The sequence below is a fragment of the Anguilla anguilla genome, chromosome 13, assembly GCF_013347855.1.
Source record: "Anguilla anguilla isolate fAngAng1 chromosome 13, fAngAng1.pri, whole genome shotgun sequence".
Classification (NCBI taxonomy): Eukaryota; Metazoa; Chordata; class Actinopteri; order Anguilliformes; family Anguillidae; genus Anguilla; species Anguilla anguilla.
In genome coordinates this window covers 34,832,561-34,846,525 of record NC_049213.1, presented here as the reverse complement: position 1 = coordinate 34,846,525, position 13,965 = coordinate 34,832,561, and the positions used below count along the sequence as shown (strand labels likewise).

General features: G+C 49.8%; 1 protein-coding gene across 4 annotated transcripts in view; it reads right to left on the bottom strand.

Annotated features, from left to right (window-relative positions):
- Positions 1-3,330: 3,330 nt before the first annotated feature.
- LOC118211454 (segment polarity protein dishevelled homolog DVL-1-like) overlaps positions 3,331-13,965 on the bottom strand; it is a 49,773-nt gene continuing 39,138 nt past the window's right edge. For 2 of the 4 annotated variants that reach the window (XM_035388660.1, XM_035388662.1), the window contains 5 exons: positions 13,456-13,533; positions 13,073-13,207; positions 12,039-12,206; positions 10,904-11,122; positions 3,331-4,482 (listed from right to left, as the gene is read on the bottom strand). In XM_035388660.1, coding sequence (XP_035244551.1) covers positions 3,893-4,482; positions 10,904-11,122; positions 12,039-12,206; positions 13,073-13,207; positions 13,456-13,533 — 1,190 coding nt within the window. In that variant the 3' untranslated portion in view covers positions 3,331-3,892. Of the gene's footprint in view, positions 4,483-7,703; positions 7,742-9,933; positions 9,972-10,903; positions 11,123-12,038; positions 12,207-13,072; positions 13,208-13,455; positions 13,534-13,965 lie in introns of all 4 variants that reach the window. The other 2 variants (XM_035388661.1, XM_035388663.1) reach the window with 2 other exon arrangements.

The following is a 13,965-nucleotide window of genomic DNA, read 5'->3' as shown; positions in this document are numbered from 1 at the left end:
AAAGCCTCAGCTTCATATATATATAATTTCTTTTTTACTTACCAAATGATTAAATTTCATTAAATGGGTGTGACATTCTGTCTTTTTCACGGTCACATCGCATCGCTGTGACGCCTGTGATAAGCGACTCTGCTGAATACCTCTCCTATGCCCCAGGGGGTATCCTGAGTTACCACTTTTAGTTGTTTTTGTTGAAAACCCACAGCTTCCTTTATTAATTTATAACGAGAGATGTGCTTCACTTAGCCAGAGTATTACCACTGGGGGGTGGGGGGGGGGGGGGGGGGCACATTTCTCATGAATGACAGACACCCCCTTTTTTCAGAGCTTAACAGATAAGGGGTGTCTGTTATAAGTATTTTATTACGAAATAAGTGGACGTATAGAAAAAAACTGACTGCTGAATGCAATAAATTGAAAACTGAACCCACTCAAAATCTTGTGACTTGTGACCATCTGAGTTGCTCATACAGATGACATAATCTCATGACTGTCACATTTAATTCTTAATAAATAATTCTAATTCTAACAGGGTTAGGAGCTGTTCACTTAGTTCTACTCTCCCACAGTAAATCATTTTTTTTTAAAAATAAATAAAGGGCACATAAATCCAGCTCAGGATTCAGTTAGCAGCTCAGGGGCAATACACCGAGGGAGAGCTGCAACAACACCCAACAGTCCGGTGCTCCAGGAAGTGGCATCCCCGTGAGTGCAAGTGACTGAATATTTCCTGTTTTTCCCACAACCATTTTAAAATTATGTAGGTGACTGTATAATGGGTATATATATAGGTGACTGTATAAATTAAAAATGTTTTTTATTTTAGCCAAGTATTTACCCTAATTGTTAAAACTCATGTAACAGTGTTTTTTTAAATTATATATATATATATATATTAAACTTAACATATTCTGTTTCCTGCTAAATTGAACATTTTCCAAATGTATGGTTTTGTTAGGCATGTAAAGAATGAATAACATGATTACTGCTGGTCTCTGAGTGAGACTGCGAGGCTGCTGCCATCTCCCACTGCTGACAATGACATTTATAAAATGTATTATCATTTATAGATTATGTTTGTATCATATTTGATAGCTCAATCCTTTGTCACCAACTTGAAGTTAGGTATATCTGCAGGGATAGTTCCATAACTCATATTAATCTAATATTCCACCAGATGACAGTATTTAACCTCTAAAATAAAATATTATTATTTTTATTAATAATAATAATAATAATAATAATAATAATAATAATAATAATAACAAAAATAAATTTTCTTTATACAGCAGCTTTTATACATAAAATGCAGTGAAAGTGCATCACAGTCACCACTAAAATCTACTTCTGTAAGCAGCATCCAGGGGAATACTGAGGTAACGTGGATGTGTGGATGTTTTTATTTTAGCAACTAAACGCCTCCAACTTCTCAAGCCAAAAACAATAGCTTATAGTTGTGTGCAAACCACCCACCAGAGAAAGTAGTTCCCTTGAAAACAGTATGAAATTGTGGCATTAATGTACAGTAGATACATGACTGTACACAGTTCATGTTGTTTTTTATTCTTTGAATAAAGAACAATTAACATGAGGAAATGCAGAACAATCTGGCACTTTTAAAAAACATAATTCAGTGACAAAAAATCATCTCCAAATGAAAGTCATATTCAAACACCACTTTCAAAGTATACATTTACAATGTATCAGTATACAAAAACTGCCAGACCACATCTTTCTACATATATATTTCTCATATTTACAATATATTTATACTGTACAGATTTTTTTTAACCCTCTTCCACTTTTTAGGGAAAGAAGAATTCAGACACTTCTGATGGCAAACAGTGTTTCATACCAAACGGACAGTGAGATGTTTTAAAAAGTGCTCGCATAATTGGAAGTGCCACAATGCTTTTCACATGGTAGGGCACAAGGGCAGACCATCAATATTCAAAAAGATGGAATATCCATTCTGTGTGGCCTGTTGCGAACACATTTCATTATTCAGAATGTTATTTATTTATTCATTAGCACTTAACTGACAATGGCCAAGCTGAAATCTCCCATAATGCACTGCAAACTTGCTACAAGGCTGTTCAGACTTCCTGTTCTGAGATTTGCCCATGACTTCGAGCAACAGATTCCAAGTCAGTTACTTTTTTCTTGCCACTTTTAAAAACAGAATTTGGCAGCCACTGACATAAATAAAAACAAACCTTACATGTAAAATAAAAACATTTTTAAAAATAATAAAAAATAATTGTTCCAAGCACAGGACAAGCCCCAGTAAAGAAAGACTGAATCGGCCCCTTAGGGTGTAGATTCATTTTAAACGGTGCACAGGGCGACACAGAGACAGGTGTGACTTTGGTTACAGTCTTAGTCTTTTCACTTAAATAAGTACACAAAGCTCTACGTCAACACTGGACCTGTGAGTCTGGGATTTGTAGTCCGTGAAATATCTATGTGCTAAAGCCACACAGTAGCGTTGTTCTGAGCCAGGAAAGATGCTTGTGCCAATTCTTTGTTCAAAATGAAACACTCTTCGGTAGAGACCGTACTGTCGGCCCTGGCTCCTGCGATAATCAATCAGGAAGTGACAAGAAGTGACAGGAAGTGGCTAGGGGAACCTGTGCTAGCACCAGGATACGGACCCACGCTGGGGGAACTCTCTGATTGTCTTGTCAGTCCATCTGCGTCTGAATCAATACACTGAGAGAAAACGTCGGACACTGTAACATTACAATAAATACAAAGGCATACCTCAAGATTTTTAAGAATCCAGTTGTCCTTAGGAAGTAGGAAAAACTTCACCCTGTTTTCGAACTTCTTTTTAGCCACAATGCATCTTTTAAAAGCTAAATACAACAGACCCCTGTCTGACCTCATTCTTAGGAATGATCCTTTCTGAATTGGCAAAAACAGTCTTTTGAGATTTTTCAAGTTTACCTTGCATTTGAACCCACATCTACACCACTTTTTGGCTGACCTCTGGCGTGAATGGGAGCATGAGCATTCTGGGAAATGTAGTTGTGATGAAGCTCCAGTTCTGCTTCCAGATTGCAGGGGGGAGGGGTCATCCTTCCAGGTCTCCAGGTCTGGGGATTGAAATCCAGACCTGGGCCAGTAGGAAGGCCCACAGAGCAGGTCCAGTACGACCCAGCTGTGCAGTTCTGTATCTGTCCCAGATCTGACACCCAAAAGATGAGTGTGTGAAGGAAATAACTGAGTTCAGGGACAGGTGGGGGGAGGGGGGGGGGGCGGTTGGCGGGGGTTTACATGTGTTCCGGGCAGGTGGGGGAGGTGTGTACAGGGACAAGTAGGGGGTTCAGGTGTGTTCAGGGACAGGTAAGGGGGATAGGTGTGTTCAGGGACAGGTGAGGGAGGGTGGTTTAGGCGTGTTCAGGGCACGCGGAGGGGTGGGGGGGCACAGGTGTGTTCAGGGCAGGTGGGGGGTTTCAGGTGTGTTCAGGGACAGGTGGAGCGGTTAAGAGTGTTCAGGGACAGGTGGGGGGGTTAAGAGTGTTCAGGGACAGGCGGGGGGGTTAAGAGTGTTCAGGGCAAGTGGGGGGGTTAAGAGTGTTCAGGGACAGGTGGGGGGGTTAAGAGTGTTCAGGGACAGGCGGGGGGGTTAAGAGTGTTCAGGGACAGGCGGGGGGGTTAAGACTGTTCAGGGACAGGTGGGGGGGGTTAAGAGTGTTCAGGGACAGGTGGGGGGGTTAAGAGTGTTCAGGGACAGGTGGGGGGGTTAAGAGTGTTCAGGGACAGGCGGGGGGGTTAAGAGTGTTCAGGGACAGGCGGGGGGGGTTAGGAGTGTTCAGGGACAGGCGTTTCCGAGGGGAAATAGCAGAGCAGCGCCGTGTGCTTTTAAAGAAAGGCAGCGCGCGGTCGGTCACATGATGTCAACGAAGAACTCGCAGGGGTTGCCCATGGCGTGCTGGAAGGACTGGCGGCTGGCGGTCAGCTCCGGCGGGACGGAGGCCAGCTCGCGCACCGGCGGGGCCCCCGGGGGCCCGCAGCTGGACGAGGGCTTGGGGGCCAGGCGGGCGAGGCTGTAGGGCGGGGGCAGGCCGGGCGGCCCGTAGGAGGAGGCCTGGCTCCGCTCGCTGTGCGTGCAGGAGGCGTGGCTGTGCTGGGTGAAGGGGGCGTGGCTGTACGAGAAAGAGGCGCGGCTGTGGGCGGAGTGGCCGTGGCTGCGGTGGGAGGGGGCGCGGCTCCTGTGGGAGTGGGCGTGGCTGTAGCCCGAGTGGGCGTGGCTGTGGGAGGAGTGGGCGTGACTGTGGGAGGAGTGGGCGTGGCTACGAGTCGAGTGGGCGTGGCTGCGGTGGCTCATCTGGCTGGCCGACCTCTCGCTCCGCCTCCCTCCCCGGGTGGCCGGGTCTGATTCGCTGCCCCCGCTGCCCGTCGACTTGCGGTCCTTCTCTCGCGGCGAGGGGCGTCGGCCTTTCCCGGCACTGGGGTTTGAGCCGCTGCTTCTGCTGCCTGTGAGGGGGGAGACAGAGAGAGAGAGAGAGAGGGAGAGAGGGAGAGAGGGAGAGAGAGACAGAGAGAGAGGGAGAGAGAGAGAGAGGGAGATAGAGGGAGAGACAGAGAGAGAGAGAGAGTGGGAGAGGGAGAGAGAGAGAGAGGGAGATAGAGGGAGAGACAGAGAGAGAGAGAGAGAGGGAGAGAGGGAGAGAGAGAGAGAGAGAGAGAAACAGCCGCGTTATGGACAGACGAGCTCTCCACTGCACACCACGCCCGGCAGCCGCCGCCTGCCAAAGCCGCCAAGTGCGCCACGGCCTTAACGACAGGAATCACAGCTCCTACAGACACAGGCAGGGCCTCACAGCTCCTACAGACACAGCCAGGGCCTCACAGCTCCTACAGACACAGGCAGGGCCTCACAGCTCCTACAGACACAGGCAGGGCCTCACAGCTCCTACAGACACAGCCAGGGCCTCACAGCTCCTACAGACACAGCCAGGGCCTCACAGCTCCTACAGACACAGGCAGGGCCTCACAGCTCCTACAGACACAGTGAGGGCCTCACAGCTCCTACAGACACAGTCAGGGCCTCACAGCTCCTACAGACACAGTCAGGGCCTCACAGCTCCTACAGACACAGTGAGGGCCTCACAGCTCCTACAGACACAGTGAGGGCCTCACAGCTCCTACAGACACAGCCAGGGCCTCACAGCTCCTACAGACACAGGCAGGGCCTCACAGCTCCTACAGACACAGCCAGGGCCTCACAGCTCCTACAGACACAGCCAGGGCCTCACAGCTCCTACAGACACAGTCAGGGCCTCACAGCTCCTACAGACACAGGCAGGGCCTCACAGCTCCTACAGACACAGTGAGGGCCTCACAGCTCCTACAGACACAGTCAGGGCCTCACAGCTCCTACAGACACAGGCAGGGCCTCACAGCTCCTACAGACACAGGCAGGGCCTCACAGCTCCTACAGACACAGGCAGGGCCTCACAGCTCCTACAGACACAGCCAGGGCCTCACAGCTCCTACAGACACAGTGAGGGCCTCACAGCTCCTACAGACACAGGCAGGGCCTCACAGCTCCTACAGACACAGTCAGGGCCTCACAGCTCCTACAGACACAGTGAGGGCCTCACAGCTCCTACAGACACAGTCAGGGCCTCACAGCTCCTACAGACACAGTCAGGGCCTCACAGCTCCTACAGACACAGCCAGGGCCTCACAGCTCCTACAGACACAGTCAGGGCCTCACAGCTCCTACAGACACAGTCAGGGCCTCACAGCTCCTACAGACACAGCCAGGGCCTCACAGCTCCTACAGACACAGGCAGGGCCTCACAGCTCCTACAGACACAGCCAGGGCCTCACAGCTCCTACAGACACAGGCAGGGCCTCACAGCTCCTACAGACACAGCCAGGGCCTCACAGCTCCTACAGACACAGGCAGGGCCTCACAGCTCCTACAGACACAGCCAGGGCCTCACAGCTCCTACAGACACAGCCAGGGCCTCACAGCTCCTACAGACACAGTCAGGGCCTCACAGCTCCTACAGACACAGCCAGGGCCTCACAGCTCCTACAGACACAGCCAGGGCCTCACAGCTCCTACAGACACAGCCAGGGCCTCACAGCTCCTACAGACACAGTCAGGGCCTCACAGCTCCTACAGACACAGTCAGGGCCTCACAGCTCCTACAGACACAGCCAGGGCCTCACAGCTCCTACAGACACAGTCAGGGCCTCACAGCTCCTACAGACACAGTCAGGGCCTCACAGCTCCTACAGACACAGGCAGGGCCTCACAGCTCCTACAGACACAGGCAGGGCCTCACAGCTCCTACAGACACAGCCAGGGCCTCACAGCTCCTACAGACACAGCCAGGGCCTCACAGCTCCTACAGACACAGCCAGGGCCTCACAGCTCCTACAGACACAGTCAGGGCCTCACAGCTCCTACAGACACAGGCAGGGCCTCACAGCTCCTACAGACACAGGCAGGGCCTCACAGCTCCTACAGACACAGTGAGGGCCTCACAGCTCCTACAGACACAGCCAGGGCCTCACAGCTCCTACAGACACAGTCAGGGCCTCACAGCTCCTACAGACACAGTCAGGGCCTCACAGCTCCTACAGACACAGCCAGGGCCAGCAGCCTCGTTTATCAAGGACATGGCGCTGGGCCCTTGCCGATAAAAAAAATAAATAAAGATCAAAGCAAAAGAGCATTCAAACTGCGCAGAGGCTTTTAAAGGAGAGTTCTGGGTCAAAGTTACATACTGTGATATTTTGTACCTGGAGTATCAGATACTGCCAGACTCCACAGAGAAGTGGTTCTCATGCGATGTGAGCTCCACCACCACGGTTATGTTTTCACACAGTCCGACCACAACAGAACCAGCGACACAAATGTGAAGTGCAGCACATCAACCGTTAAGACGTCGACAGATTCTCACCTTTTTCAAAAAAACAGATTTGGCCACGTTTCAACTGTTTCACACCCCTGACACTTCACAGCACTTCACTTGCACTTCAAACTGCCACAGACACAAGATGCCGGAAGCCACTGACACACTGGGAGAGGAACTTAATGCTAATCTACTATATGTTCCTGCACACACAGCACGAAATCCTTCTTCCCCGTAAATCACAGACCCACCAGCAGGGCGGTGCTATGGAGGTCCCCGTACGGTAGCTCAGACACTCTGGGGCGACGGGGGGGTTTCCCCATAGGAGGGGTGTCCCTCCCGACTGATAAAAGTCACCTGACCACTGGAGTGTGAATGTATGGATGTGGCTCCGCCCCCTCTGCGGGGCAGCTCAGAACGCCCGGTCAAAACGACACCACGCCATCAAACATGCGGAGAGAGAGAGAGAGAGAGAGAGAGCGAGAGGAGAGATGCACAGCGCGGGCTCGGGTGTGGGGGGCGGAGGGGGTGGATGGGGGGGGGTGGAGCAGCGGGGATGTAGATGCGAGATGTGTCCAAAGCAGTGACGAGGCGAGGAATGGAAAGAAGAATTGAGAGAGAGACAGAGGTGAGAGCATGAGAGAGAGCAAAAGAGAGGTAGGAAGAGAGAAACAGAGGGAGAGAGAGAGAGAAGAGTGAGAGAGAGAGAGAGAGAAGCAGAGAGAAAGAGAAAGAGAGCAAGAGAGAGAGAAGGGAGAGAGAGAAGCGAGAATGAGAGCGAGAGCGAGAAGCAGAGAGAAAGAGGGAGGGAGGCGGTCTTACCGGATCCCCCTGTCCCTGGGATTACCTCCTCCATCAGTCTGCCATTGCCAGCAGAAACAGAGGAAATAATACAGTTACACACAGCCCTGCAGCACACACACACACACACATACACACACAGCCCTGCAGCGCGCACACACACACAGCCCAACAGAGCCCTGCACACACACACACACAGCCCAACAGAGCCCTGCACACACACACACACACAGCCCTGCAGCGCACACACACACGTACACACACACACACACACAGCCCAACAGAGCCCTGCACACACACGCGCGCTCACACGCACACACACACACAGCCCTGCAGCGCACACACACACACATACACACACACACGTGCCCACACGCACACACATACACACACAGCCCAGCAGATCCCTGTAGCACAAACACACACACACACACACACACACACACAGAGCCCTGCACCACACACACACACACACACGCACACACACACAGCCCAGGATTCCCCTAAAGCACACACACACACACAGCCACGCATAAACTCATAAACCGACGCACACACAACTAAACAAATACACATACACACAAGCAGTTGCACACCCGCGCACACGAATGCACTCGTGCAAACACGTGCATGCACACACACATAGACTGATGTCCCGTACAAACGCACAGGCGCGCTCTGCCCTGCGTTGACCTGCTATCGTTACGACGGATAAAAATCTGCAACAGCAATTTACGTGACCTGCAGCCATAGCAACACGTTCAAACAGCGGTTCGGGCAGAAGCACACAGGCATGCTCTGACTCATGGGGCTCGGATCAGGGTTTTTAACGAACTCACTCGAGCACCCCAAAATGCGTTCACGGTCGCGCTGACCCCCCCCCCCCCCCCACCCCCCCCACCCCCACAAGTCGCGCATCGTTCCGCCAAAGCACCTCCGCGACAAGCAAACTGTTCACCAAAAAGCAGTGGAAACGGACCAGCTCCACACAGCATACCACGAATACCAACCCACAGCACGTTACAGCCTCACAGAATGAGAGGATAAAACAGGCGGAGAGAGAGGGAGAGAGGGAGAGAGAGAGAGACCGATGGTGGCGATGCTGTGGAATGGGTGGAGGGCGGAGTGGAAGATGTGCAGCCAAAAGAAGAGTCGGGGGGGGGGGGGGGGGGGGGGGGGGGGGGTTTAAATCTGGCGCAGTGTGCAGTACGCTGGCAGCTGCACTCCCATAACACTCTGTGCTCCCGACGGGTCGGCTACTACTGCCTGTCTGATCCTGACACTCATCCATTCTATCGGTGATCGTCCGTCCTGCCTGTCTAATTGCTGCCTTGGTCTAATTAGACACCTGGTGCAAATCTAGACAGAATAACCACTTTTAAAATGGCAAACTGAGGACCATATCGGGTGTGATCAAAGGCCTCAATCCGAGCCATTTTTGACCAGATTGTGATATTTCTTATCATTTAGTTTGAAACAAGCTTAAAAGCAAACTCCAGATCCTGGTTGTCCATTAACGAAATAACATTTGCAAAGCTGGAAATAAAAATTTAATTTGAGTCACTGAACAAGACCTCAACAAAGTTCTCACTAGGTAGGATGACTTTTGCTGCCATGCACACCCTAGTGGTGAGACATGGGTACTGCAGGAGCCGCTCAGTCACTCGGTGATTGAGAGAGCCACAGTGTCTTGGGCTGCTTCTCCCAGCCACAGCCCAAAATTATAATAATAATAATAATAATAATAAAAATAAATAAAATACAAATTAAATAAATCAAGCACATGTTTCCACCAATCCACCTTACAAATCACAACAGCCCCAGTGAAGACTTTCAGTCATTTGGCCCGTTTGTCTGGTCCATTTTGACAGGAAAAGGAGTCTAACCCCTGTATGTTTGAGGTGTTTTTTGAAAAGCACTCTCTTGTAGTATAGCATAGCTGTTCCTGATACACACACAGAGCTGGCCTTTATGTGCATTCACAGTAAACAGGATAAAACAGCAATGCTGTAGAACAGAGCTTGGATTATCACCTTCTACCCAAACAGACAGCAGAGACAAACTCATTTCAGACAGAGCAGCCGTGCCCACAAATTTTCATTAAACACTGTCACCTGGAATCGATCTTATTCTAAAACAGAGACACGCAGGTAACGGCGCAGACATAAATCTCAGGTCTGGAGGCTGTGTTCAGGTGGACTGGGGACCCAGCACACGCACAGACGTCAGCATTAGCTCAACTGTGCTTTACCATGGAATCAAACACTGCTGAACTTTGAACCTTAACATCTGCAATAAAAACAAAACACACTTTTATACACACGGGTTATGTGTCATATATAAGAAACGTATATACATATAAAGCAAGGATTACAATTCAAAATACTGTCTGGAAGGCCATGAATATGCTGTAGCATGTACTTAAAAATACGATTACTTCTACAATATATTTAATCGGGTATGGGTGAAAACCACAGATTAAACTGTCATCTACGACTGAGCCAAAGCAAAAAGCACGCCCTTGATGACATCACCAGCTCATACCCTGGAGTGATGCGTGTTCCTCTCACTGATTGCAGATAAGCTTCTCAGACCTCTCACCTAAATTCCCGCAGGTGATCTGCAGCCAATGAGGGAGGTGGGAGGAGCTCACAACAATTTCAACCTTGAACCTCACCAAACCCAAGGTTATTTAAGGTAGTGTTATACTGTTGTTGGAAAAAATACAATCTTAATTTCTTTTTTTTTTTTCGTGAGAATTCAGACCAAACTGCTCTGCACCGTGAATGAACTTCCTCTTTGAAAGTTCATAAATACTGGCCGTTGCCAAGCAGTATTGCTCATAATGACAGAACAGTAGCGTGATGAAGTCTAATTCACTTTTCTTTCAGAGATTACCGCAATGAAACAGAACCTCGAGGGGACACTTACAGACAGAGAGGCCATTACTGGGTATCAGGGCACGTGAGAGAACTCCACAAACCTCTTTCAGCACAGACCAACAAACCTGCAAACCGTAACACCAACTGAAAAGGACGGTTCTTCAACCTGTTCCACTCTTCTACTGTTACAGTGTACCATGAAAATCTTCCAGGCTGGCTTGAATAGGCTGACCATCTGAGATTTTGAGGTTGAGCCAGCAATTCGTTGGGCAAAGGAAACAGAATTCTTGTTGGTGACTGAAACACGTCTGACGATCCCCCCCCCGCACCCCCACTTACCCTCACTCTGTTGGCTCCCCGCACTGCCGCTGTGGAAGCTGTGGCAAGGGTCCGAGTAGCCGGGGGGGAAGCCGGGGGGTGCGCTAGGGTACCCCGGGTAGGGGAACGGCTGGCCCCCCAGGGGCCAGGGGTTGGTGGCGGGTGGGGGTAAGGGGGCCAGGGTGTCCTGCTCCGAGCCGCCCCCGCTGGAGCCCTCGTTCAGATTTAGGGACGCCATGTCTGACGGAGGGGAGAGGACACAGAGGGGTTAAACTAAAGCAAAGCATCGCAGATGTTCAGATCTTCACTGTTACTGGAATTAGCACTGCTGCTGTTAGCAGTAGCTAGGAGAGGCTTCTTAAGCACAGTGTTATGGGTCAGATATTTAGATCTTCGCTATTACTAGAAGTAGTGCTAACACTGTTAGCAGTAGCTAGGAGTGGCTATTCAGATCTTCACTACTACTGGAACTAGCACTATCACTGTTAGCAGTAGCTAGGAGAGGCTAATTCAGATCTTCACTACTACTGGAACTAGCACTATCACTGTTAGCAGTAGCTAGGAGAGGCTATTCAGATCTTCACTATTACTAGAAGTAGTGCTAACACTGTTAGCAGTAGCTAAGAGAGGCTATTCAGATCTTCACTACTACTGGAACTAGCACTATCACTGTTAGCAGTAGCTAGGAGAGGCTAATTCAGATCTTCACTATTACTAGAAGTAGTGCTAACACTGTTAGCAGTAGCTAAGAGAGGCTATTCAGATCTTCACTACTACTGGAACTAGCAGTATCACTGTTAGCAGTAGCTAGGAGAGGCTAATTCAGATCTTCACTACTACTGGAACTAGCACTATCACTGTTAGCAGTAGCTAGGAGAGGCTAATTCAGATCTTCACTATTACTAGAAGTAGTGCTAACACTGTTAGCAGTAGCTAGGAGTGGCTATTCAGATCTTCACTTATACTAGAAGTAGCGCTAACATTGTTAGCAGTGGCTAGGAGTGGCTATTCAGATCTTCACTATTATTAGCAGTAGCGCTAACATTTCTTGCAGTAGCTAGGAGAGGCTATTCAGATCTTCACTTATACTAGAAGCAGCGCTAACACTGCTAGCTGTGGCTAGGAGCGGCTGTCTAAATGAGAACGGCGGCCGTACTTTGGCACAGGTCGCCGAAGGTGTAGTAGCACTGCTCGGAGAAGGTGATCTTGTTGACGGTGTGCCGCAGGTAGCCGTGCTTCAGCAGGCTGCTGGCGTACTTCCGCGCGTCCCGCCTGTCCTTAAAGCCCTCCACCCGCGAGTACAGCCAGTCCACCACGTCCGCACCTGCGCCAGGTAGACCAGGTAACAGTCATTACACCACCCCCTTTTCCCCTCTCCACCCGCGAGTACAGCCAGTCCACCACGTCCGCACCTGCGCCAGGTAGAACAGGAATTACACCACCCCCTTTCCCCCTCTCCACCCGCGAGTACAGCCAGTCCACCACGTCCGCACCTGCGCCAGGTAGACCAGGTAACAGTCATTACACCACCCCCTTTTCCCCTCTCCACCCGCGAGCACAGCCAGTCCACCACGTCCGCACCTCAGAGAGGGACACTCAAACCGCTTAGGAGGACCGTCACATGGGACATTACGAATTTTAGAATCATAAGACTGCCCATCATACACTGGCCTCCAAAAGTATAGTAACGGCTGAGCGGAATTTGTCATTTTTTCTACATACTCAAGGCATTTGGATTTAACATCCAGTCGTCTGTTAACGTAATTCTACACAGCTGAGAATGGGGGGACTCAGCACAAAAACAGCTGCTTCTGTAAAATATATATGCATGCAAATACCATGAAGTAAAAGCTGGTTTGTCTGTACTTTTGTCTCATATTCATCTTTCAGTCTACAAATGCCTTTAATATACAGAATAACAAATTTCACTCTATCTTTACTACACTTTTTTAGGGCACTGCATGATTTGTTAGTGTTTTAGACAAAACACAAACAAAAAAAAAACTGATTTGACTTTAATTGTTCCAATGTACATTCCCATGTTTAAGCAGGAGGTAACAAAGTGAACACTAGCCTGTGGCAATATAAGTGCCACTTATTTTAACAGAAGGGGTAAGTGCTTGCATGGTTCTGTAATACGTTTAATGTTCATTAATGCAAGTTTAGGTCCCAGTGAAAATCCCCGCTTACCGATGACGGCGTTGGCGATGGTGATCTTCAGCCACATCCTGTCTCGGATCTCCAACCCCGAATCTGGCAGCTGCATCACCTTGACGATGGTTGCCATGTCCGTCTTGCTGACGGACAGCGGCAGATCGTCGAACTCTGAGGGGCGTAAAGAGAGAGCGCGGTCAGCCAATCAGCAGCAGTTTCTCACAGGAAGGAGGAGGAGCCTCAGACTAGCTGGTCGCAGATGCAGGCCTACACGCCAGGAGGAGCTCAGTGTTCTGAATCAGAGTGAATTACTACATTGCTGTGCTGAAGAATCAGCCAATCAGCCATCGCTGTGCTGAGGAATCAGCCAATCAGCCATCGCAGTGTTGCTGTGCCAGACTGGGGGCGGTTGACTGTACCGTACTGAGGGAAGGAGCCAGTCAGTGCTGTGGTGTGGGAGATCCAGGCTGCAGGGTCAATGGGCCTTACAGGCTCAGCTGCAAAAGACACACACATACGTGCGCACACATGCAAACACACACGCATACAAACACCACACACACACACACGCATACAAACACCACACACACACACACACACACACACATAAAAACACCCCACACACACAAATAATGCAAACACACACACATATGCATACAAACACACATACACACACACACACATGCATACAAACACCACACACACACACACACACACACACACATTTCATTAAAACACAGTACCAGGCACACAATAGGAGGCACAGCCTATCAGAACGCAGTACTCTTTCCTCAAGGTGGCTGAAGCATTGTATGCAAGGGCCCTGGAGTGCCTATGGGTCATTACCTATTTGTACAAGTGTTTATGTGAGGAACAATGTGTGTGTCTGTGTGTGAGACAAAGAGTAAGTGTGCATGTGTCAGGGAGAA